The 25646-nt window shown below is 37.9% G+C and overlaps 1 protein-coding gene across 2 annotated transcripts in view; it reads left to right on the forward strand.

Moving 5' to 3' along the window:
- PARP8 (poly(ADP-ribose) polymerase family member 8) overlaps positions 1–25646 on the forward strand; it is a 132734-nt gene that overhangs the window by 95037 nt on the left and 12051 nt on the right. For both annotated transcript variants that reach the window (XM_015653428.1, XM_015653429.1), the window contains 10 exons: positions 8410–8502; positions 14457–14582; positions 16190–16255; positions 17568–17635; positions 17943–17991; positions 18699–18811; positions 18978–19050; positions 20272–20341; positions 22340–22416; positions 23376–23445. In XM_015653428.1, coding sequence (XP_015508914.1) covers positions 8410–8502; positions 14457–14582; positions 16190–16255; positions 17568–17635; positions 17943–17991; positions 18699–18811; positions 18978–19050; positions 20272–20341; positions 22340–22416; positions 23376–23445 — 805 coding nt within the window. The remainder of the gene's footprint in view (positions 1–8409; positions 8503–14456; positions 14583–16189; positions 16256–17567; positions 17636–17942; positions 17992–18698; positions 18812–18977; positions 19051–20271; positions 20342–22339; positions 22417–23375; positions 23446–25646) is intronic.

Genomic DNA, 25646 nt, shown 5'->3' on the forward strand with positions numbered 1-25646 from the left:
ACCTCATGAAGTTGTAACATTTTTCTTTATAAAGAGCTTTATAAAGAGCTTAAAGGTCCATGGCTTCATTCCATCTGCTTTAAAAAAACCCACAGTAGTAAAGCAGGCAATGTTTTCCTGTAAGTATTCACACCTTTCCCAGATAAGATGGGAGATGAATGAAATTTCTCATCATAGCGTGTTTCTTTTTCATTTCTTTTAAAAGCACAGTGAGATCTAAGGATTGCTTGCAGTGCACCAGAAGTTATAAAAGCCAAATTGAATGCTTAGAGATACACACACTTATAAAAAGTACCACCAAAATCAGAAAATTACTTGAAATCACCGTGTGGAATGATTTGCAGTTGTTCTGCAAAGCAGATGAAAAATGCAGTGAGTAAATGCATCCTAAGAATAAAAAACATTATTTAAGCTCTTACATAACATGTATCAGTACTGTTTCATGCAGTCATTTGTAATGATGATCGGAATCCTGCATATTTGACTTATCACAGAAAGATTAAGAAACAGCTTCATAATCACTAGCAAGTGTTGGGACTGCAACCTGTACATCCGAACAGCTCCCTTAACTCATATAAATAGTCATAGTGCATCCTCCTGCAAGGCAACTTGTGCTACACAGCTCTCAGGAGCTCTGCCATCTTTTGAAGTAGCTCCTTACTCTATTTTGAAAAAGGAGGAAGTGAAGAGGTCAAACACAGGTTTTATGGAGGAGACATAGGAGGCAGACATGGTAAATCTACTGAAAAAAGTAAGGGTCTGGTCATTTGAATTATTAGCCTTATGTTGCTGTCTTTGAATTTGTTTTCAACAGAGAAGTTGTTTAAATGAGTAATAAAGGACTAATATGTGTTTGTAATTAATGTTTAGATTTGGATTGTTTCAATAACATATTGTGAAATGCTTTTTCTTCCCCCTAACATTTCCAGCTAGTTGGTATTTCATTCACATCTGTGTTACTGAAATAGTTGCATAGATTATCCTGATTCCTGTCAAACATTGTCTGTCAAAAATATTGGATTAAATATTAGAAATTAAGTTAGGAAAGTTGAATGACTTCCATGAAACCCATTCTGAAGTACTGATGTATTCCTGCATGGGGCATGTGTCTCTAGTGAAAAACTCCTGAAACTGGAATTTATTTCATTCACTGCCTTTCACTGGCTTTTGAAGATCTCCAAGGATGGAGACTGCACAGCCTCTCTGAGCTACCTGTTACAATGCTTAATAAAGCTTAGGAAAACCTTATTTTAGCTTTGTCTAAAATTTTGGATAAAGTTTAGACAAAGTTAGTCCTGTATGAAAGAATAAAAGTACTGAATGACCTTTAAAGGTCCTTTTCAACCATCTGCTTTGGTTCATCTAGCTAAAAAATGTATTTTTCAAAGCAGATCTAAGAATGTAATAAAGAAACCTAAGTGTTATTTGGTTCAATGTTAAAAGGCTATTAACTTTTCTTAATGCTGTATGAAAGTCTTCCTTTTATTATTACTAGAATATTCTGGGGAAGGACTAAGTTGCATTTTAATAATGCAACAGTTTTGCTGCTGTAACAGTAGAGAAATAAGTTGTTTTAGGAATTCAGCATGTACTTTTATTACAGACATTTATAGTAATGAGATCACAAATCATTAACAAAAGTGGTTATTATATTTAAGGGTCTGGTTAAAAGAAGTGTAATAAAAATGTGATATCATGTATGAAGACTAGAGTAAAGAAAATGTCATTCCTCTCTTAAAGAAGGGCATGAAGGAGAGGATCCAGAGAACTCCATCCTGGTCACCCCCACCTTGATCAGTAGGAAGGTGATGAAGCAGCTAAAGCTCAAACCATCTCCAGACACATTAAGGACAAGAAAATCCTCATGAAGAGTCAGCATGGTTTTGCCAGTGGGAATTCATAGTTGACTGACTTCCTTGACGGAGCGGCTGGTCTGGTAGATGAGGGCAGAGCAGTGGATATCATCTGCCTGGACGTGCCTAAGGCTTTTGGCAGTGTCAGCCATAAGATCCTTTTAGACAAGCTGTTGATGCATGGGCTGATTGAGGACATGGGGAGGTAGTCTGAAAACTGGCTGGATGTCTGGGCCTAGAGTGTGATGTTCAGTTGAGTAAAGTCTACTAGTGGTGTATCCCAGGGTTCAGTAGTGGGTCCAGTCCTGTTTAGTACCTTCATTAATCACCTAGATGATGGTGCAGATACTCTCTGTATCCTCAGAGAGCCTGCAGATGATGAAAAAATGGGAGAAGTGTGTGGTTCTCTAGAGTGACGGGTGCCGCTCAGGGGGACCTTGCCAGGCTGGAGCAGTGGGCTGCCAGGAGCAGCGTGCAGTTCAGCAGGGAGAGGTGCAAAGTCCTGCAGCTGGGGAGGAACAAACCCAGGCACCAGTGTATGCTGGGGGCCACCCAGCTGGAAAGCAGCTTGGCCTGGGCAGAAAAGGACGGCAGCTTGGACAGGAGAAAGCAATGTGTACTTGGGGTATGGAAGGCTGATGGCATTGGGGCCTCCATTAAACAGTGGAATTGTCTCTGTGGGTGGAGAGATGTGATCCTACCCCTGCACAAATCCCTGGTGTGGCCACACTGTGCCTGTTCTCTGCTCCTCAGCACAAGAAATGGATGGTGCTACTGGAGAAAGCCTAGTGAAGGGTCACTAAGATGATTAAAGGGGCACATCACACAGGAGGAAAGGCTGAGAGCCTGGAAAAAAAAAGGCACAGGTGGGATTTATAAATATTTGAAGGAAGGGTGCAAAAAGAATGGAGCCAGGCCCTTTATGGTGGTGTTCAGTGACATGAAAAGAGGCAGAGGATACAACCTGAAACACAGGAGGAACAACAGGAAATACTTTTTACCTTTTTCATCTTTTCTGAAGGTGACTGAGCATGGGAATAAGTTGCTCAGAGAAGTGTTCATATTTGTGGAGGAAGTCAAAAGGAGTCTGCTCAGGGCAGTTGGCTCCAGGTGACTGGTTGAGCAGGGATGTTGGACTAGATGACCTGTGGAGATCCTTGCCAACCTCAATCTTTCTGTAATTCTTTGATCATATTCAGCTTTTTACATAGTATAATTTGTAAAGCTAATGTCTATCTTGCTGTTCTGTGCCTTTCCAAATTCCTCATTTGCAAATGCTAAAACCATTGACAGAACAGCTTGACTGAATGGGTTTTAAAGACCTGTGAGACAATTCTACAGGACAAAATAATCTCAGAATATATTCAATAAGGTAATTAAAAGACCATCTGTGTATCAGTATTTTTTTTTTAGTGAAGAAGTCTCTATAGAGTGCCATCTTGTGTTGAAACCTCAGACTGAGGCCCCTTTAGAACAAAGAAGGAATAAGTAAAAAAATCAACAAAATAAAATATTACAGCTCGTTTCTTTGAAATTTGTACTCTGGTGCACACATTTCTACTGTTTATTGTTTTTCCCATAAAATATAAACAGTAAAATACCATAAAGTAACATTTGAAATACCTGCTGTTATTATTTAGCTGTAAAAATAAGCACAGTCTTGTAATTATGGTACTTTTTTTCCATTAGTAAGCTTGCATTTTTTAAAACGTTTTTTATCCCAAAGAGGTCTCAGTTATATTTTATTTACTGTGGGTGAAATCTTGCCCTCGGTGGATTCTTGCTGACTTGAAGAGGTCTTGGATTTATTTCTCTGTGCTTTGAATACAAGAGTCTTAGACACCCATGAAAACACAGAAGCATTGAGTATACCGCTTAGCCCTGGGAAATTTATTGAGCAGAATAAACATCACTGAACTGTGGAGAAAAGTGTAGGTGTACAAATATGTTTAGTCAGATTGTAATTAAGCCAAGATGCTTATGGAATTCCAAGATTTTTGTGGAATAACACTGTGGTCTTTCTAATCCTTATGCCACAATATAGGCTGGTTTTATCTCTTCTTATGAGAAAAACCTTTCCAGCTACAACCTGTATTTTAACAGGATAGATTTTAAATAATTTATATTTTACTGACAGAGCAAAATGACTGCAGTATAGCTTTTCCTGTTGCCAACAAGTTACGAAGTGCACCTTGCTGATCTATAGTATTCTATAAAGCTAGTTTGTTCACCATTTTTTTATATATCTGTGAAGTTAAAAAAATGTTTTTTGAAAGTGTTTACAATGCAGAAAAAATCCCCAAAAAAACCTAGAAAATAAAATTTGAATTGGGCAAAACAAAGCCAAACAGAACAAGTGACATTTCTTATATAACCACAGTCTACTCTCATCTTTCTTCAGGTTGTATCTGATCACCACTGTGGTGTCTCCCATGTCATTGTGCAGCATGTTCCATGTAACACATGAATATTGAGAGACTCTTCAGAGAGTTTACTTACAGTAAAACTAAGAGTTGGTGTGGTGGAAAGTGGGAAACAGAACAGAGATTTGAAGTTCATTTTGTCTCCTTGTGTGTTGCTTTCATTAAGAAAAGTGGGATGGTCACTAATGGTTTCCCCTTCACTGTTTATTACATTTGCTGCACGTCAGGCAAGGAGCCTTCCCTGAAGCATCTCCTGTTAGATCAATAGTGTGTCAGTCACCTCACAGCCTCATTAGTGTCTGTGTGATATCTCTCAGAATACGGGAAACCGTGGCTTGTTGCTCTGAGCACAGCTGCAGCCCACATCAGAAGGTTGCTAGATGGATATAGACTATGAAAGTTTCAACTTTTTCAAATTGAAAGAATGTTTAGAAAGTATTTTAGGTGGTGTATTAGTCCAGGAGCCAGGATATGTCATAGTGCGTAGGTGGTTTGTGTGTCTGCCAGTCTCAGTCACTGCAGAAAGAAATGACATTTGCATTGTAACACACGGGAACTCTGTGCTTTTTTCACCACAGCAGCAGTTGGGTGGGAGCTACTGATCATTCAAAGAATGGGGGTGGCTAAAGGAAAAGTCTGAAAATTTCAAACATTCAGAAGATGCTCTCTGGTACTGTCATTGTCTTCTGCCTCCAAGCATTTGGAGTCTCAGGTTAACTGCCCATGTCTTATATTTTTCTGGTTTTTCCCTGCTGGAATAATGATCCTCCTAATAGTGTTTCAGCACCAGTGATCTTCACTTAACTAATAGTTCTGTGAAGACCAATAGTTTTATGTTAATTTTCTATTTTCAAGAGAAACAATAAAGTCTGAGTGTGACCCTGCTAGCTGCTGTTGTTGCGGGGAATTTCATTTGCCTTCTTCAGGAAGTGAGCAACAAAGTTGCCCAGCCAGTCAGCTCATATCATCAAGGTGGTGGTTATCATCTGTGGAACTGTGTGCACCTTTAATTTCTAGGATTAAATTAATATTCCAAAATAAATGTTTAAGAATCTAAGCCCTATTTTGTTGTGTATTTTCCCCTTGAAAACAGTGGAAGATAGTAATCCAAGAAATAGTGATTAATCTGTACATTTGTGGCTGTAAATTCCACATCAGTAAGAGCATATCTATATTTCAGGTACAGACACAAAAATTCTTAGAAAGTTTAGCTTGTTGAATTTTATATATAAATGAACCAAAGTAAGAGTATCCAAAGATGACATTGGAACAAGACAGATTTTATAAATGTGTCAGTGACGCTCTTGTTTGTTTAGTGTGGCTAGGGACATTCCTCATATTTATGATCTGAAGTCAGAACAATACTGTTCCTGTCCCAAGGGCTCACATCCTATGACAGAAGAGCAGACACTATAAAGGGAAACTCACTATCAATATGCAGACATTAGCAGCAGAGCAGGAACAGCCTTGAATTCCAGTTTTCCCATAAAGCTTGTGGTTTTCTTTAAACTTTGCCTTCTATAACTGATTTTTTAATTTAGTTTTCATGTTTTCATTGGTTCTAGTATACACAATTGCAGGAAAAACATAAGTAAGGAAATATAACGCTGAATAGGTAAGTCACAGAGTGTGACAAACAAGAGCCCCTCAAACATTTGCTTCCTAATTGCAAGCTAGTATTTTCATTTTGTAGGGATTTAAATAATATAAAAGGCTGAGCTTAACTAGTGACTATAGTAGAGGACACTGAAATGGCCATAGCAACATCTCTCGGAATACGATTGGTAACACCTGTGGGAAATTTAAGTTAAAAACGTCCTATTTTGTTAAACTGAGATAAGTTCCAGAAACAGAATTCAAAAGTACTTTTAAAATGACTGTCGTGTGGGCTAAAAGGCGTCCATGCTAGATATATGAAGACAGACAGAAACGTCCCTTCAGCTGAAGGGCTGGGATTTTTTTCCCCATTGTGTTGTATTGACAAAATAAGTGGTGGACAGAAAGATTCATCAAATACACAAAAGGAGAAGAATTTTATAGACCCTAACAGAAGTATCTGTTCCACTTTAGTTATGAAATTCTGGTGGCTTGCTTGTCCTTATATCTCGAGCTCTCCAGTGTCAGCCTGAGGCAAAAAAAACAACAAAAAACAAAAGCCACAAAAAACCAAACAAAAAAAACCCCAAACAAACAAAAAAAGTTAAACCAAAACAAAACAACTTCTGAAAGTCAAGGATAAGTGCAGTGGCTGTTCCTAGCTTCCCTCTCCAGATGCTCAGACACTTTGGGGATCATAACAGAGAGGCAGGAAAAAGAGAAATGGTAGCAAATGGTATGTTCCTTTTGCCATTGTTAAGTCTTAGGATAACTTACTTTGCTGAGACTGTAAATAAAATATCAAAAACAAGTATTTTCTTAAAATCTTCTTCATGACAAGCATGGCCAAACTTAGATTGCTCTGCTATTCCGGAGTTATTCCTTGCTCTGAAATAAAGGAAGTCTGTAAATACTATTGATTATGATAGTTACCCCAACTTAACAAATGATTCAATGATCTTCTAAATGTGGAAAACCCAAGAATAATGATAATAATAGATACTTCTTGTCCAGCTTGCCATGGCACAATGAATCTGATCATGTTTGGCTTCATCTGCTGCCTAATGCAATGTAACATGGCAGATAAACTAAATCAAGTGGGTGACACTATCGGACTTGAAAGATGATAGCTCTTGTAAAGCTAATGAAGTGAGACTGTATCAATCCAGAAGATTTCAGATATTTATTGAGGTCTTGAATCTTTGAAATGCAGCAAATTAATGTTTCAAGTGCTGCAAGGCAAGTGGCTGCAAGTACAGCAGTATGCTTATCACTTAAAGCTGTTGCCTGAAATAGAATTCATCTAAATTTTAGGTTTTATTTGTGTGTTTAATTATTGTTTTCTGCAAGTGCTTTGTAGATGCAGTGGCTTGAACTTCAAAGGATACTGCTACAAATGCTTTTGTACTCACTAGAGTTGTGATCACACAACTTTTAGTTACGAAGATAAGTTTAAATATCAATGAGCTAGGGTTTAATACTATGCATTCAAATAAATAGTATCCAAGAAGTATTTTTGATTGTTTTCAACATTGTCATAAAAGGTTGTGTTTATTGGGTAGTTTTATTTGTGTTTATTGGTGTTTTAATTTGTATTTCTTTCAACTATATGTTCATTTTGAATATTTGTAACAATTCATTGCGTGATATTACTTGAACCTTTAAAAAGTTGGTCTGCTAATTATCTTTCAGTAAGTAAGATGGAGTTGCTGTAAGGGTTGTAAACACTTCAGAAGACACCATGAAGACATACTTTTTTTCGTTACCTAAAGCTGTGTTTCTTTTTACTTCTGCTTTGTTTGCTTTATGAAAGCAAAATGTTCAGTTCACACTCAATATGCAGTTTAGATAATGTTTTTTTATTTATGATGACATTGTGAATTATTTTTTAATAGGCAAAAGCTGGTTCAAAAACAAGGGTTTTTTATTTTTTTTGTTTAATACTTGAAAAAAGACTTGAAGTACCTTTATTTCTTAAAATAAGTAGGCTTCAAAATGCAGTGTTTATGCTGTCAAAATGTAATGGATTTTCTTACAGTCTACCAATAATTTGTTAGATTGTCAAAAATTAAAAATAGCCTCTTCAAGAAATTTGTCTTCCAGATCAGATTTTTATGTGTGTTCTGAACAGCAGTGTAAGAAACTATGAAGAATAAACCTCCTTCCATTAGCTTCAGAATTTGTTCTCCATTAAGTTTAATTATGTAGGAAGTTTTCAGATAGATAGTCTTAAGAACATTTGAGTAGTATGCTTGAAATTTTGGTTTTGTAACTGTGCTGGGATTTCTTTTAAATTTAGCCTCTCTGAGTAGTTAGGAGTTTTAGAGTTTTTTGCTCATGCTCTTCAGGTTATTAAAATGTTTCTCTAATGTATCTTCCTCAATAATTGATATGTATTAATTATTTAAAACTATTGTTGCAGTTAAAATATGAAGAATTAGCATTAATTGTGTTTGGGTTTTGTTATAGATATGACATGCTAAAAGCTAGAACTCAAATTAGAACAAAAATAAAATTAACTTTCTTTCTTTTTATAGCCCACTGTTTGTGAACGGGAACTCTGTGTATTTGCTTTCCAAACATTAGGAGTGATGAATGAAGCTGCTGATGAAATTGCAACTGGGGCGCAGGTAAGATTATCTACCTTTTCTGTAGTTTACTCAGTCCTCTCAGTCTCTTCCAGTATGTGTTTCGACTTGTCTGCACCATAGGAGTACTGCTTGGTAAATATTTATTTGTCCACTGTTAGAGCTGTAAATGTAGTGGTTTATGTGTGGTGTATTCAAACAGTACTAATGAGGGGTTTCCATTGTTTTGCTTCCATGTAATTAGAGTAACTGTGTTTTCGTGCCCAGTTGTATTCAATTAGGTCACCTGGGTTGTTAATAAAGGCAGCCATTGTAATTTGGAGATAATTCACATTTATTTTCACCTAATGAGCCATTGCTAGTCTCATGCAATTAATAAGTTACTTCCTCTTCATGGTCTTGGGATGCAGGGATCCACTAAGCATCTGTTGTTTTGATCATTACATAGCAGTGGGAAAGTCATTACTGATATTGCTACATAGGGTTCTTTCTTCTTCTCAAGGAGCAGGAATTTAATATAAGCCTTCATCCTGACTCTAAATTCAGTTACTGATGTAGTTATAACCCTATCATTGTTTTCTTAAAGTATTTTGAATTTGAATTTTCAAGTCACTAACCTCATGTTTCATTAAAAACAAAAGTTAGAAGATCTTATGTTTAATGTCCCTTCAAGATCTTATGGTAAACCATAAGTCTGCACATCTTAAAAAAAGTGCCCTTGTGTCCAATTTTCTGGTTACTGTGCTTCTACGTAGTAAGCAACATGGGTTTTTTGGAAGACCAAACCTTCAGTTTATTTAACTTTAACTAGTACTGGTGAATATAGTCACTGGTACCTGAATACAACTATGAGCATATCCTCAAAGGAAGAAAGTTGGAGCAGTGTCGACCAGCTTCCTCACTTGAGAATATGACTGTGGAATCAGAACACCAGCTCTTCATCTGATGTCTGAAGACCATTGGGATAGCTATGTTTGTAGCATCTAGGTACCAAATATTGGGATAACAGTTTAAGCTTGTAAGAAATGGAAGGAACTGTGCAGATGAACCCCACTTTTTCCTCAGTCTGAAGTCCTGTGAGAATTTATTTTTTTTTTAATTCAGGCACATGTTATGGTACATGTACATTTAGAATTGTAGCATCACAGAGTAGCTGGAGTTGGAAGTGACCTCTGAAGGTCATGTAGTCCTATGCCCTGCCATGAGCCAGGAAAACTTACACTTGATAAGGTTGCTCAGAGCCCTGTCTGACTTGACCTTGAATGTTTCCAAGGATGGGGGATCTACCATGTGTCAGTATTTCATCACCCTTACTATAAAAATGTTTTTTATAACTAGTCTGTATCTCCCTCCTTGAGTATAAAACCTTCACCCCTGGTCCTGTCACAAGAGGTTCTGCTAAAAAGATTTTCCCCGTCTTACCATCTCTCTTTAAGTACTGAAAGGCTGCAATAAGGTGTCCCAAAAACCTTCTCTTTTACAGGCTAAACAACCCGAGCTGTCACAGCCTGTCTTCATCAGGAGGGCATTCCAGCCTTCTGATCATTTTTGTGGCCTTCCTCTGGACTTGCTTCAACAGGTGTAGGTCTTTCTTGAGTTGGAGACCCCAGAGCTGGACACAGTGCTCAGGTGGACTCTCCTGAGGGCAGAGGGGCAGAATCCCCTCCCTCCCCTGCTGCCCACGGGGCTCTGGATGCAGCCCAGGACACGTTTGGCTCTCTGGGCTGTGAGTGCCATGGCCAGGGCATGTCCAGCCTCTCACCCACAGCACCCCCAGGTCCTTCTGGGCAGGGCTGCTCTGGGTCTGTTCATGCCCAGCCTGTGCTGACACCAGGGCTTGACACCCAGGCACAGCACCTTGACCTTGGCTTTGCTTAACTTCATGAGATTCCAATGGGCTCACTTCTTCCACTGGTCCCTCTGGATGGTTTCCCATCCTTCAGGCACATCAGCTGCACCACTCAGCTTGTGTAATGTGCAAATTTGCTGAGAGAGCACTTGAACTTGAGCACAGTGACTCACACTGACCTGTGTCATTAAATAGCACTGGTCCCAGTATTGCTCCCTGAGGGACACCACTCATCACCAGTCACCATCAGGACACTGAGACATTGACCTCTATGCATCTGGATGCAACCATCCAACCAATTCCTTATTGACAGAACTGTCTGTCCATCTAATTGTTCTCTCTCCAATTTAGGGAGAAGGATGTTGAGGGGGGACTATTTAAAAGACTGTACAGAATATGAATGACATCTGTAGCCCTTCTCTTGTCCACTGATGTGGTCACTCCATCACAGAAGGCCACTGCATTGGTCAGGCAGTTGCCGTTAGTGAAGCCATGCTGGCTGTCCTGAATCTCCTCCCCATCTTCTATGTGCCTTAGAACAGCTTCCAGGAGGAGTTGTTCCATGATCTTCCCAGGTACAGAGGTGAAGCTGACAGGCTGGTAGTTTCCAGGGTCCTCCTTTCTACTCTTTTTGAAAAGAGGTGTGATGCTTCCCTTTTCCCAGTCATCTGTGACTTCACCTGCCTGCCATGCATTTTGAGTTAGCGTGGAGAGATTGCTTGGCAGCTCTATCAGCCAGTTCCCTCAGGATTCTGGGATGTATCTTATCAGGTCTCTCTATGTTTACATTCCTCAGGGGCTCTCAAGTCTAATCTTCACTGACAATGGGAAGCACTTTGCTTCCCTACTTTCTGTGTTGAGCTTCATCCACTTGAGAGGTGTGTGAAGAGGAGACTGCCAGTGAAGACAGCAAAGAGCTGTCAGGTTCCTCGGCCTTCTCATTGTCTGCCATTACCATTTTGCCGGTCGCATTCAGAGAGGGGTACACTTTCTCTCACCTTCCTTTTCTGGCTCATGTGCCTTCAGAAGCCTCTTCATTATTCTTTGCATCTCTTGTCAAGTTCATCTCCAGCTGCACCTTGGCCTCCCTCACTCCATCCTATAAAATATGTAATATAATTATTATATAACAAGCAGGCTATGTCCTTATATTCTTCCTAGAATATCTATGCCTGCAGCCGCTGCCTGTGCATTTCCTTATTTTCTTTTAGTCTTACCAGCTGGTCTGGAGTCATCCATGCTGATACCTTGTCTTCCTTTCCTGATCTCCTACACATGGGGATTGAGAGCTCTTGCACTCTATGGAAGGCATTCTTCAAGATCTGCCAGCTCTGATCTGCTACCTTGCCCCTGCAAAGTTTTCCAGGGGGTCCTCTTTGAACAGCTGGAAGGTTGCTTTCCTAAAATTAGTAAAGAATTAGGTATAGCCCTTTCTAAGCAGAGCTAAGTAAGTAGAGGAGAGTTACACTGGTTAGCTCTCAGTGTTTTATGTAAATATCAGTGTTGCAGGTATATGCAGAGCCTGCTGTAGGTCTCTGGAGTAGCTCTGCATTTAGAGAGCTTTACTGTAGAGTTCTGAAGTGATTACAACCTTAAGAGTGCTTAAAAGCGCTAGATAAGAGGTTTTGTCTGTTGTCCCATTGGACCTAGGTGGCTACATTCCTCTAGGTTTCACTTTAGTGAAATACCTAGTGGTATTGCAGCCAGCTAATTTTTTTTGGATCTGGCTGAACCCCCATTCCTGTTTGCAGAAAGAATTTATCAGTTCTAGAGTTTGATCCATCTGAGCTCTTTTTGTCATTAGTTTAGGACGGTGTGAATCACAGCATAAACTGTCAGCACAGTGGTTATTTCTCCACATTTTGTCTGATCAATCTTCCTCCAAATCATTTTGTCTACTGAAGAAGCCTAAATACAGGTTCCCATCATTAGAAATCGTATCCTGTTTTATCTTTTGTGCTTTCAGCTAGTTTCCTTTCCAGGGTGCACAACCCTATTTTGTCACTCCAAATAATCCAGTGGCTTCTCCTTAATAAGTGTTTGTCCTTTCTAAAACTTTCCAGCCTGAACTCAGGTTGCCTTGTATTAGTCATGTAAGCAAAATGCTTGAAAATTAGATGACTGATTTCTTGATAGTTCCTACTCCATGTAAAGAGTCTCTTGAGAGTGAGAGGCACTGTCTGAGGGACTGATGTCACAAGAGGAATTGTCATCAGCAGGTGTTGTCCTTCATGCAACTATTTTAATCCTTACTTACTCACTTCAGCACCTCCAACTGAGGAAGAGTTCACCCCTGGTTTTAAGGACATCTGCTAAATCCACAGCACTTCCTATTCCCAAGGAATGCATATGCAAGGCTGTATTATAAGGTTTCTATTAGATGCACCTCCCAGTTTAAGTTGTTTTGAACTTCATCAACGCAAAACAATGACCTCAGGGGAAATAAGGTGTAAAAAAAAAGAGCAGAGTTGGAAACAATCTAGGAGTCAGCAGTTTGTTTAAAGGAGGGCTTAGGGATAGTCTCTTGGGTAGAACTGTGCTGGTTTTCAACAGTATCCCATCATGCAAATGTTAAAGCAAGACAGCTTTGAGTCTCTGCATTAAAAGATCTGGGGACTCAAACAGCTCTTCCCTAGCAGTGGTTTGTGACAGCAGACTTGGAAGTGCTTCTCAGAAGCAGGGTGAACTCATGCTCAGTTTCACGGTAATACAGTTACACAGGGGCAGGACTGCTGCCTGATCTGGTTGCTGATCTCCTTTATAAATGCTAGTGCATATGCCCTATTTTGAAATATTCATCACACATACAGCTAGCATAAGCTAGAAAGTAATCAGAGAGGCATTGGGGAAGGGATCATTATTTAAGTAATTTCATTTTTGAATATATGTGAGCTATTTAGTAACTGGAACTAACAGACTATATTAAAACTGACGGAGAAAATTGTCCATTCATGCTGAAGGAGCAGAGGAGGAGAATGGCAGCTATATGACTCACCACAGCAGAGTTCTTTTTCCCTTTCATCATTATTCTTATTTTCATTCTGGCTCTCTAAAGGACCATAATTTTTTCCATCCAAGTGATCAGATAAAATGACAGATGTAGAAAATCTTCTAGATGAGTGTGAGCTGTGAGATAATATCTGATCTGTGTGGAGCTGTGGAGGGAACAAGGGATATCTTCTAACTCCAGCTTGTCTCGGCTTTTCCTTTCTTTTGTGGAAAAGTCTGTTTTCACACAGAACTGCTTTCAGAAGGTACAGAAAAAACACGGGGAAATAAGTTAATCTGCAGTAACTTTTTAATGTAGTAATTTTGGATTTCATTATGAGCTGGATTTATATTTCACAACTGCCAGAAAGCTGCTTTCTCTCGTGTTTGTTATTACTGTATTCTATTTTTAACATCTGAATTACATGTTTTGAAACAATTACGTGGCTATCTGTGTCTAAGTGGTATATGTGCTTTTGTGCACACATGTCAATGTGCACATTGCATGCACAATCCTGTGGAGAAATTGTGCAAATCATAGATACTCAAAGTGGTGTAATTTTGTACAACAGGATGGAAAGAAGAGTATGCCCCAGTGTGAGCTGTGCAGATGACTGTTAAATCATTGCAGTATTCTGGCTGTAGCAGAAGCAATGTTTTCAAGTGTTTTTGTGATTACAGTCTTCAGGAGAAGAGCAGAAAGTGGTACAAATTTGACAGATTATTCATTATTCTTGAACATCAATTTTGCTGGCATGTCTATACAGTGATACACAGATCCAGCACAATTTCATTTCCTTAGTGAATAAATTTGATACAGGAATTCACATGTGTGCACAAGACAAAGCAATACATCAAGCAATATATTTGATATTATAATACTTTTAGGACCAGATACTGGTTCTATTTACATGCACGTGGAATAATGTGCCATGGCTGAAACCAAACTCTGTTGAGGTCAGTGGAAAAAATTTAGTCTTAAACTGTCTCTTGTGGATAACACAGTTTGGGCAATATAGGTAACAATGAAATACTATATATCTACAATGTGTATATATATATATAAAAAAAAAAAAGGCAGACTGTAAGATACAATATAAAACATATTCAACATATTTTGAATATAATATATAACAAATATGTCTTTCTTTATCCCCAGGTGGTTGATCTGTTAGTATCCATGTGTAGGTCTGCATTAGAATCACCTAGGAAAGTTGTCATTTTTGAGCCATATCCTTCTGTAGTTGATCCTAATGATCCTCAGATGCTGGCCTTTAACCCCAGGGTAAGTAGCTACCTTTAATTATGTCATTGTTGGGTTTTAGTCATACATGAGATTTTTAAAGCAAAGACTTCTCATGGAGGAGTCTCCTTTATTATGTGATACAGCTCTAGAATATAGCACAAGCATGTTTTCAAAACTTTGCAGCTCTTATTTATTGTCTCTGAAAAAGTACTTGAATATAGACATGACCTGGTTCTGGCCAGGACAAGGTTAATTTTTGCAGTAGCAAGAATGGGGCATGGCTAAGACCAAGAGGTTATTCTATACCAGCTCATATCATTGCTGGGAGCAGGGGGAAAAGGGAGTCTCTTCCAGGGAAAAGAGTTCCCATTTTACTTGGCAGATGGAGCAGTTGGATATTGTTTGTTGCTGGTTTTCTTATCTCATTGCTGTTTCAAGCTGATTTTTCTTACCTCAACCTGTGCCTCTCAGTTCTCTATCACACAGCAGGGGGAAAGTGGAAGGAGGAGGAGGGGGAGGGGGACAGTGAGCAGTGCTTGGTTTTAGTGGGAACACTAAATTGTAGAATACCATCCCTAAACCATGATAAAACTGTAGCTTATGTTAAAACCAAGAAGTTCTTCTAAGGGAAAGTTCTAGATGCAAAATTTTATATTCTAGGTGTCTTTCACTTAATGTGCACATTGGACACAAAAAGAAAGTTTGCCTTTGAGAGATATAGGTCCATCTTTTAATTCTTAGAAGTGTCATTGCTGTCATCTCATTTTCTCACTGCAAGCAGTTATTTCCTTGTATGTAATTTTATCAGATGTTGATAGTTGAGTTTTGTACAAGCATCAATTTTGAAGAATTGTCCTAGTATTACCTGCTTCTGGGACTCCAAATACTGCCTTTCAGGACAGCCCTCAAGCCACAAATAATTCCATCTCCCTAAAGCCATCTCCCCAAAGGCACAGAAGAGAACTTGGCATGTCCTGTGCTGGGATGCATTTCACTCTTTCTGAACAAAGGCCACCTAGCAGGAGTTCTTTCTCAGGAGAGCCTGAGGTGTTCTGTAGTGTGTTGGCAAGACCTGAAGGCAGGAACAGTGGAGATGCTGGGGGTGACATGTCATGTGGAGTGGTGAAGCATGGACTGTTAAGCCTGTTCACTCAGTATAGGTGAAGCTGTCTGGGAGTTGTTCCCAAGCCGTAGGTCAGCAAAGACCAGGGTGAGGCAGAGGGATCACTGAAGGATCTATGAAGTTTTATAGACCTGCTAGCAAAGGAAACACATCTGTTTATACACATTTAGTTTAAAATCTGTTTGAGACACTGAATTGTTTACCTCAAGAGCAACGTGTCCAAATAACTGTGTTTAGTTACAAATATTTGTTTAAAAACCAGCTGATTTTTTGAGTGTTTTTGAGATTCCCAATGAAATTCAAAGAAAGATCATAACAATATTTTTTCAAGGAATTTTTCTAGACGATGAATGAGAGTCTGTGTACAACCTAGAAGAAAGGTAATGGTTAGAAATGTTTAAAAAAATATATTTTCCCAGCATTTCTCCTGGCTTTGGTTTTATACACACAAAGAATTCAGGGTTTTTTTAGAGCCAAAGACTGATACTCATTGAACTTACTTGTGTATTTTATGCCACATCAGAAGAAGAACTATGACCGAGTCATGAAAGCATTGGACAGTATCACTTCCATCAGAGAAATGACACAGGTAAATTTAAAAATATTTACCTAACTTAATCACTGTTTCTACAACTTGAAAGATGTTTGTATTGCCTGCTTATGATGGGTTTGGAAGTCAATAGTATCAACTCTCTCCTATATAACTGTAATAATACTGAAATGTTTATTCGAAATAAGAAATCTATCCCTAATGCCAGTTAAATAAAAGTAATGAAGTAGAACTCAGATATTTTAAGGTTTAAATAAAAGATAATAGAAGAACGAGACATTGTAATGAGGTGATCACCAGCTGCTGAATTTCTGGACATATCAAAGGCAGAGGCCTTTACTTCCAAAGCAGAAGAAATTGATCTTGTGTCAATATTCTGAATGGTATTCCAAATTACATGATATTTATTTCCATTATAGCAAAATTCTCAATCAGTTAAGTATATCTGGGGACTTGGAAGGTTGAGTCTCTAGGGTTTACTGTCGTATTATTTCTTGTGGCATATTTGATGGTCATATTTCTGTTTGTTTTTATTCTTTTCCCAAGCAGCCCAGCTGATTATAATTTGTTGTTTAAATCTCTTCCATATATCTTGCTTTTCCAACTGCTATGTAAATGTATCCTCACAACGGTTTTCAATCTTGCTCTGTGTGCTCATTCACAAAATACTTTGGGATTCTTGAGTTAAGAATGTGGAGAGGAATAAAATAAATTGAAAATTGAAATTCACATTTTTTTGTTAATTCGTGTAACGTCTTGTAAAAATTAAAAAAATTGGGTGTTTCTGTGATTGCTTATGATGCCTTTTAAAGATAAAAAATAGTTACCATTCTGGGTTTTTTAAATGTTAAAACAATTCTTGGACTAATGAGTTTATTCTTGGACTAATGAGTTTTAAAGGAATGCTTTGCATTGTGATTGAAATCAGGGGTGGTTTTCAAAGAAATTACAATTTGATATTGTATTTATACCTTGAAATAGTTAAAAATACTGAAGTGGATTATTTTGGGTTTCTTTGAGAGATTTAATTTTGTGAAGTTCCAGTCCAATTTTTTAATCAAGAGCCACACAAAAATAGATGTCTTCTGCTGTTCTCCCTGAGATCACCAATGTTTTCTATAATATAGTCATTTTGATGCTAATTATATGCTTATTATCTTACTCCAGGGAAAATAGTTGCTATATTAATTCTTGTTGTCAAAACACATTTATAACTCTACTATGCTGTATATCAGTAAAGCTGCAATTGAAAGCTAATAATGAGTCCCATGCATTCATTTTAATAGATGAAATCATGGGCAATGTAACATACAAAATTCAACCTAGAAATAACATAATTACTCTTTTCTAGGCACCTTACTTGGAAATAAAGAAGCAGATGGATAAACAAGACCCGCTTGCACATCCTCTTCTACAATGGTATAAAGTTGATTCACATGAGATAATAATTATTGAAGTATCATTTGTAATGAATAATCACTTAACCAATGTATGTGGTATAAGGCCAGACTAATAATTAACATTGGTACTTTCAACTGCAGCTATTCTGGACTGTTTCTGGACTTCATCTGGGTCCTCTGATGTCATTTTCTAGTTAAGGCTTGGCCTACTTCCATCTGATAGATTTAGAGGCTTGCAGCTGGGTGCTTTGTGCTTGCCATTCGTAACACATTTTTAAGAAGTTAGGTTTGGTTACCACGTCTAATACATCTGTTTCTTATTCTAGGGTTATTTCTAGTAATAGATCACATATTGTGAAGCTACCAGTGAATAGGGTAAGTGTCTGTGGGTTTTCTTATTATTTTCTGATTTTTATGGCTTGTATTAGCATCTTAGGTGGGAGTACACTAGTGAAACACAGGTGCCTGCATTCAAGCTGATTGCATGGACTTTAACAGAGAAAGCAGTTTCAGGTCATGATTTGTAGAAATATGTGAATATCTGAAATAGGTCAAGGGAAAAATGTTCATGAAAAACCTATTTGAGGTGAGTAGCTCAAATTCAGGTGTCTGCCTTGTAATTGTCTGAGATTGAGAGAAACATCAATTTTTTTTTGTTACCATATGGAATATTATATGCAGAATTGTACAAAAAGCTGTGCACACTAAAAGGATGTAGCAGGAGAGCAACATATAATCCCTGATTAAGGGTGTAGTAATATGCAACCTTCCAAATATCATTAATTCAAAGATAGCTCTGACCAGAATACTAAGATGAAATTGTTCTGTTTCATTACTAGAGCCATTTTAAATTGAAATCAGTTTCAAAAATTTCTTTCATGTTTCATAAACTGAAAGTAATTTTTACTGTTTGATTTCAGCTTGAAACTGTGGAAGTGAGACCAGTTTCAACTTAGTTCACGTAGTTATTACAGTTGTGTGTTGTGTGGAAAAGCACGATACCTTAAGGATTGCCATTAGAGAACTGCAGTACTTTCATGTTAATCAGCTTCTCTTCACACGTGCACTCTTATATTTTACAGCAACTAAAGTTTATGCACACTCCCCACCAGTTCCTTCTTCTCAGCAGTCCACCAGCCAAAGAATCCAATTTCCGAGCTGCTAAAAATCTCTACGGAAGTACCTTTGCATTTCAGTGAGTACATACATTCATAATAACCAAAGGTTACTGAAATGCCATGCTATTTTTTGCTTCTGGCATTTGAGGTTTGCAGCTGTGAATCCACTGTTTTAAAGGATTTCTGATGTAATTTTGCATTTTACACTGTGAATTATACCGCTTTCTTTTTCATTTTATTCAGTGGTTCACACATTGAAAATTGGCATTCCATCCTGAGGAACGGTTTAGTTGTTGCTTCCAATACAAGGCTGCAGGTAAATAGACAAAATAGATTTTAGCTAACCCAGATTTTAGCAGGCTGGTAACATACTAGCTTTGGCAAGTTCTCAGGGGGTTTAATTCTGATAGCCAAATAGCTGGAAAAATGGATGATTACAAATACCATCTTGTTTCCTGGAAAAAGTACTTTTCTGATGCAACTAAGATGAAATAATGTGTCTGCTAAAACGTCGAGAAAATCCCTTTGTGGGAATCAGTGTTTCAGTTTTATGTTGCAGAGCAGCACCTCCAGGAGGCTTCGCTCGGCACTGCTTAGGAGCAGTTGCAAGTGAAAGTCAGAGCTGCCTAAACTGTCTCTGTGTAACAGGATCCAGAAACATGCTAGAGTTCTAGGAACTGGGCTTGCAGCACTCTCTCTGAGTCTTTGATTTCTTTGGGAATAGAAGCGTGAAGTGCGCTGGCCAGGAGGGATCTAGTGCAGGCTTCTCAGACTGAATCATCAGGAGACCACTATTGCAGAGCAGAGTAGGCACTACAGGAGGACTGGGAGTATAATGTGGGGTATTTAAACATTGTGGTTTTGGCAGCTCTCCCCAGAGCTGGGTCCACGTACCTTGGAAGAGGATCCCAGGGCGTATTTGGTCATGTGCAGAAACACTCTTTGTAGGCATCCTTCATAGTAATACTAGATTTAAAAACAAAACACACAATTTTATATATAAATCTTAAGTAAAATTTTGTTTGGGCATCTGTTTTTTTTTTTTGTTTGGACATGGTTTCCAAGATCTATCTATCTATCTATCTATCTATCTATCTATCTATCTATCTATCTATCTATCTATCTATCTGTCTATCTATCTATCTATCATCTGTCTATCTATCATCTATCTATTTATCTATCTATCATCTATCTATCTATCTATCTATCTATCTATCTATCTATCTATCTATCTATCTATCATCTATCTATCATCTATCTATCTATCTATCTATCTATCTATCATCTATCTATCTATCTATCTATCTATCTATCATCTATCTATCTATCTATCTATCTATCTATCTATCTATCTATCTATCTCAATTTTGGTTTTATACTCAGGGCATGAGTTTTTAAAAGACTTATTTGAACACTGTTATTTACCTGTCAATAAATTAATAGGGTGAGCAAATGCATTATGACCTACTCCTGTAATTATTAGTATTTTGTCGAGGTAACCAAATTAATGCTAAGAAATCCCTCTGCTCTTTTTCAGCTCCATGGTGCAATGTTTGGAAGTGGAATCTACCTTAGTCCATTGTCAAGCATATCATTTGGTTACTCAGGTGATATTTATAAATCACTCTAAAGTTGGAGAAATATAGGGGTGTATCTTATTCTACTAGCTGTTTCTAAACAGCTTCGCTGTTTAAAACATTGTATTCAATTTAATCTTTGTCAACCGTGATTTGATTTATTCAAAAAAGGGAAAATCTTATTTTTTAAATATAAATAACAAGAAATTAGAAAATTCCCTTGTTAAATACTGTCCTTATTTTTCAAGGTGCTTAGAATTCTCAAACTGTGCTGGAAGTAAATATTAGCTAATACTGAATGCTTTATGTAGTAGAGCAGGTCTTGATAATTCAGCTAAAATCCAACTTGTGATTTTTATTAATACCTGCCTAAGTCCATCTAGCTTTACATATGAATTCACAGTCTTTCACAACTTGATCAGACAAAACAAGTATTGATCAATAGACATGTTCAACACTGTATATTTAAGAGTATTCCCAAGTATCACCATATTAGGATTACAAAGAGAGTACAGTTCAACACGTTTATTTTAGCCTGAGGAGAAGGAATATCATTTGTCCCACTAGTGAATCCTAAAGTGAGTTGTGCAGAGTTTTCCATGTAAGAATTAAATAATAATAAAAAAAAATACTAAAAACAAGACACACAGATGTGATGTGTACATTGAGAAATTGAAGGTGTTTTAAAACATGGTGACTTTCTTCTTTAGGGGTGTGGGGGGGGGGGTATTTGTATTTCTTGAAAGTGCGGGTTTATAGCTCATGTGTGTTCATGTGCCTGTAGATGATTCTGAGAGTTTTAGCTATGCCTTCTGATACTCAGTGTTTCTAGGTCATGTTTTAGGAGCTCAACTTTTGGAGCTACTATTTGAGGAACTTCAACATCAGATATCGCTAAATGTACTTTTAGCTTTTCAGAGATTACAGGAGTATGAAGGCTTCTTAGGTCTCACTAAATGTACTGGTTGAAGTATCATTAGCTAACAAAATGTCTTTCCTTTTGGACAATACTGCTTTGTCAACTTCAATGTGTTATTGCTCCCCTCTCTTCCTATCTTGGCCCCTTCCATCCTGTATCCTCCAGAAAGGAGGCTTGTGTTCCACTGACATTTGTAGTCCTTGATGCCAATACAAAACATAAAGGAGTCCTACACGTTCTGTTCCTTCAAAGAGTTAGACTTCCACATAATTCAGTCATATTTGCAAAATGCCAAACAATTGAAGTATCAAGGTCAGGTTAGATGGGGCTCAGAGCAACCAGGTCTAGTGGAAGGTGCCCTTACCCATGGCAGTGGGTTGGAACAAGAAGATCTTTAATGTCCCTTCCAACCAAGACCATTCCACTATTCAGTGAAATACAGGATGCTGGAAACTCAAGGAAGCCTGTAGGATCATGCAAAACAGGAATTTCATAAAAACCAACATGAGGAATATGAATGAGGTCTAAGGGACAAATGTAGATGTTTCAGTTTCTGAGATGGAGTTAGATCAAATGTGACTGACAATTTAATATTTTATGTGTAGATAAAGGGATCAAACCAAGGTAGATTTCAAAACTTAAATTGCCTTTTCAAACAAATTAATTAAATTTTTAATCAAATTTCATAAAGTGCTAAAGATGAATATCTAAAGTTCTTTCTCTAGTGATTTTTACCTTCCCACCCACAGTAAATCAGACTTTTATTTCAGCCTGATTAGGGTCAAGTAGACTAAGGACATGCTGACCTACAACCCTGTTAAGCTGCCACATAAGAATATTCCTGATCTGAATTCAGTGGCATTTAAGCTCAGGTTTATCTGCTTTTGCATCTACTTAATGCTAACTTGACTTTGGTAAGGTCTTTTCAATACAAGCAGAGGTACCTGTAATTTACAGGAATTATATTGTGATATTCTGTGGCAGAGCTTTTTGAGTGCCATGCAGAAGACTGGGATTCCCACTGTGCTACCTCTTCCATTCTCATCCTTAACTCTGCTTTTTATGGTATTTATATGCCAGAGTATCTTACATGATTTTAATATTCCTAGGGATGAACAAGAAGCAGCAGAAGGTGTCAGCTAAAGATGAACCAGCTTCAGGCAGTAAGGGTGGTAATACATCACAGGTATGGTACAGCAACCATCTCTGGAAGATTTGTGGGATTTATTATTGGGAACTCAGTAACTGAAAGAGAGGTAATATTTCCTTTGTGCAAGTTGCCGGTGTTATTGCATGGAATGAAATCAACAACTTCAGAGACTGCAGATATCAAATACAGCCCAACTGCTCTAGTCAAAATTTATGGAACATAGTGCAGATCTTGTGCTGTTCTTTTCAAAGCAGAATAATTTAGGAAGAGAATAAAGATGAAATACAGGTATTATGACCTCTAGCAACCCCTTGCCTTCTGATTTTTAGACTTCCACAGCAATAATGCAAAAGAAATTGAGAATGGTTATTGCTGGGAAATGAGCAGCATTTAATTTGTAGCAAGTAATTTTTTTTTCTTTTTCACAAATTTTACATATTTAACCATTAAAATTCTGCTGTATCTAAAGCAGACTCACAGCATCTGTGCATAGGGCTAAATTTCAAGAAAGAAATATTACATCTGTCTCTATGATTAGCACATAGAGATTACAGAATAATCTGGTTTTGCAGATAGATTGGTACATCCCAGTAGAAGCTCTCAGAAGTAGGAAGGCAAATAAAATAAAAGGGTGCTGACCAAAGAATTAGTTATTAAATTCACCTTTCTTTTCTTTTCCTTTTCTGATATCAATTTGTTTATCAGTAACACTGATATTTCTGATAACATCTTTCATTTTGTAACAATTAGGGACTTTTGGATATTATTTTTCTGGATAAAGGAGTTCAAATTTCTCCTACAATAATGCAAATAAGTAATTGGGGTTTTTTTAATAAATTATATTACATTTAGAAATAAGATAGAGACATTATAGAAAGATTGCCTCTACTTTTGTTCATTAATAAGCCACTAAAAATAGCAGCTCTCTCCTTTGTTGCTTTTTTGACTTTGTTTCACTGCACTAATTCTATTTTCTCGCTTTTTTTACATCTCAGTCACAGAAGAAAGGACAGCAGTCACAATTTTTGCAAAGCCGTAACTTAAAATGCATAGCCTTATGTGAAGGTAAGCTGAAAGCCCTCGTGAAGCTGTTTCAGTCGTGGCCACAGGATGCACAGGTTACAGGGTGCAGATCAGTGGGAGCTTTAGTTGCTTGTTTAGGTAAGATACTACTGGTAGGTGTAGGAGTACCTGCTCAGCAGCTGACCTTAATGCTTAAGTAAGAACATCACCCCTCTTTGAACAGAACCTGTAGCAAATATGGAATTGTCATGGAATATCATATACATACAGTGACTGATCATCTGGTCTGTGTTTCAAATGTGATCCTCTTCCTGAGCCATCAAGAAGACCAATGTCCTTTATTTGAAGCACTGACTTCTTGCAAATCCTTGACAAATGCCTTAAACACATAAAAGTCAGAAAAAAAAGCCACCTTTCATATAGGAAATATATGCCAAATAATTTTTCTCTGTCAAACAAGCATACTGATAATCTGGCAACCATTATGTTCTCTTTGTTTTCTTCATAAATTTAGGGAAGTTAAAATCTAATACTTGTGAACAGTCATTCTTGAATTGGCTATTCTTTTAATAAGTAGTGAAACCTCAGCAGGTTTTGAGAACAGATTGTGACATTTCAATACGAAATGCACCTGTAGTTAAGAACTAGTCTTAAAAATTATATTAAATCAATTTGGCCATCATTTGGACCCTTTGTTTGTTTTAAAAACTGAAAATTAAGACAGAAAGTATAAAATGTGTTACTTCAAAATAGAAGCTTTCAGTTGTATATGACTAAGGATCTGTCAGTCAACATGAAAATGCAATTTGAACTCTACAGAAAAATACAGAAATTTCATTCTAAAACTTCAATAAGGAACAAAATTAATTACTTGGCCTTTAATACCTGAATTTTTAAATTTAAATTACATCTTTCACAAGGACATTTTTATCATGTTCTTTCCTTGCATTTATTAATGAATTAGCAATATTACAAGAGTGAATTTTAAATATTTGGTGAAATACATTTTGCAGCTTTCATATGCACTTCATTTCTCTGTGTAGAGAAGGTAGTTTAGGGGAGATGATTAATATCATTAATCTTTACATAAAGATTTTATGTAAAATTATTTACAAGAAACACTTGTTAAAAATTGTAATTCATGAAATAAATAGTATCAAAACTGAATATGCATGCAGTTACGTTAGTGTTAGAATAAAATAGACCAGACTTTTTCAGTTGTGAGCAAACTACAACTGTCACCCAGGTCCAATCCTGGCAAGTTCAGGGCTGCCCAAACATTAAGGCATGTCATTAAGAGCATTACTTAAATGCCTCTTAAACACTGACGGGTTAGGCACACCAACCACTTGGTAGGAAGACTTTCCAGGGTTTGACCAGCTGACCCCTGCCAGCAGCCAAGCCCTACACAGCCACTCACTCACTTTCCCCCAGCAAGGCTGAGAGAAAGGGTAGAAGCCATAAAGCTCATGGGTTGAGATAAAGACAACTTAATAGGGAAAGCAAGAGCCCTGCACGTAAGCAAAGCAAGACAAATTAATTCACTGCTTCCAAGGGGCAGGCAGCTGTTAAGCCATCTCCAGGAGAGCTCAGCCCATGTAGTTACTTGGGAAAACCAACATCATCACTCCCAACGTACCCTCCTGTCCTCCTTCCTTCCCCCACTTCATATACTGCACATGATGCCACATGGTCTGCAATATCCCTTTGGTCAGCTGGGTTCACCTGTCCTGGCTGTGTCTCCTCCCAGCCTCCCATGAATCGCCAGCTTTCTTGGAGCATGGCAGTATGAGAATCAGAAAAGGCTTTGGCTGGCTCTGTGTGAGCCCTGCTCAGCAATAACAAAAACATCTATATATTATCAACACAGTGTTCAGTACAAATCCAAAAACTGCCCCATGCCATTCACCGAGACGAAAATTCTCTACCCCAGTCTAACCCAGCATAACACCCTCTCAGTTAAGAAATGCTTCGAAATGTCCAGTCTAAACCTCCTGCAGCACAGCTTTGAATCATTCCCACACATCCTATTGCTGCATACCAGGGAGAGGTGCTCAGCACCTCCCTGTGCCCTTCCCCTCCTCAGGAAGCTGCAGAGTGGTGAGGTCACCCTCAACCTCCTTTTCTCCAAACTAGACAAGCCAAATTCCTCCATTAGTCTCCAGAACATGTTTCTCAGCCCTCCCACTGGCTCAGGACACACTGAAGGACCTTCCCATCCTCCTCCACCTGCAGGGCCCAGC

This window comes from Parus major, chromosome Z (assembly GCF_001522545.3).
Source record: "Parus major isolate Abel chromosome Z, Parus_major1.1, whole genome shotgun sequence".
Taxonomy (NCBI): Eukaryota; Metazoa; Chordata; class Aves; order Passeriformes; family Paridae; genus Parus; species Parus major.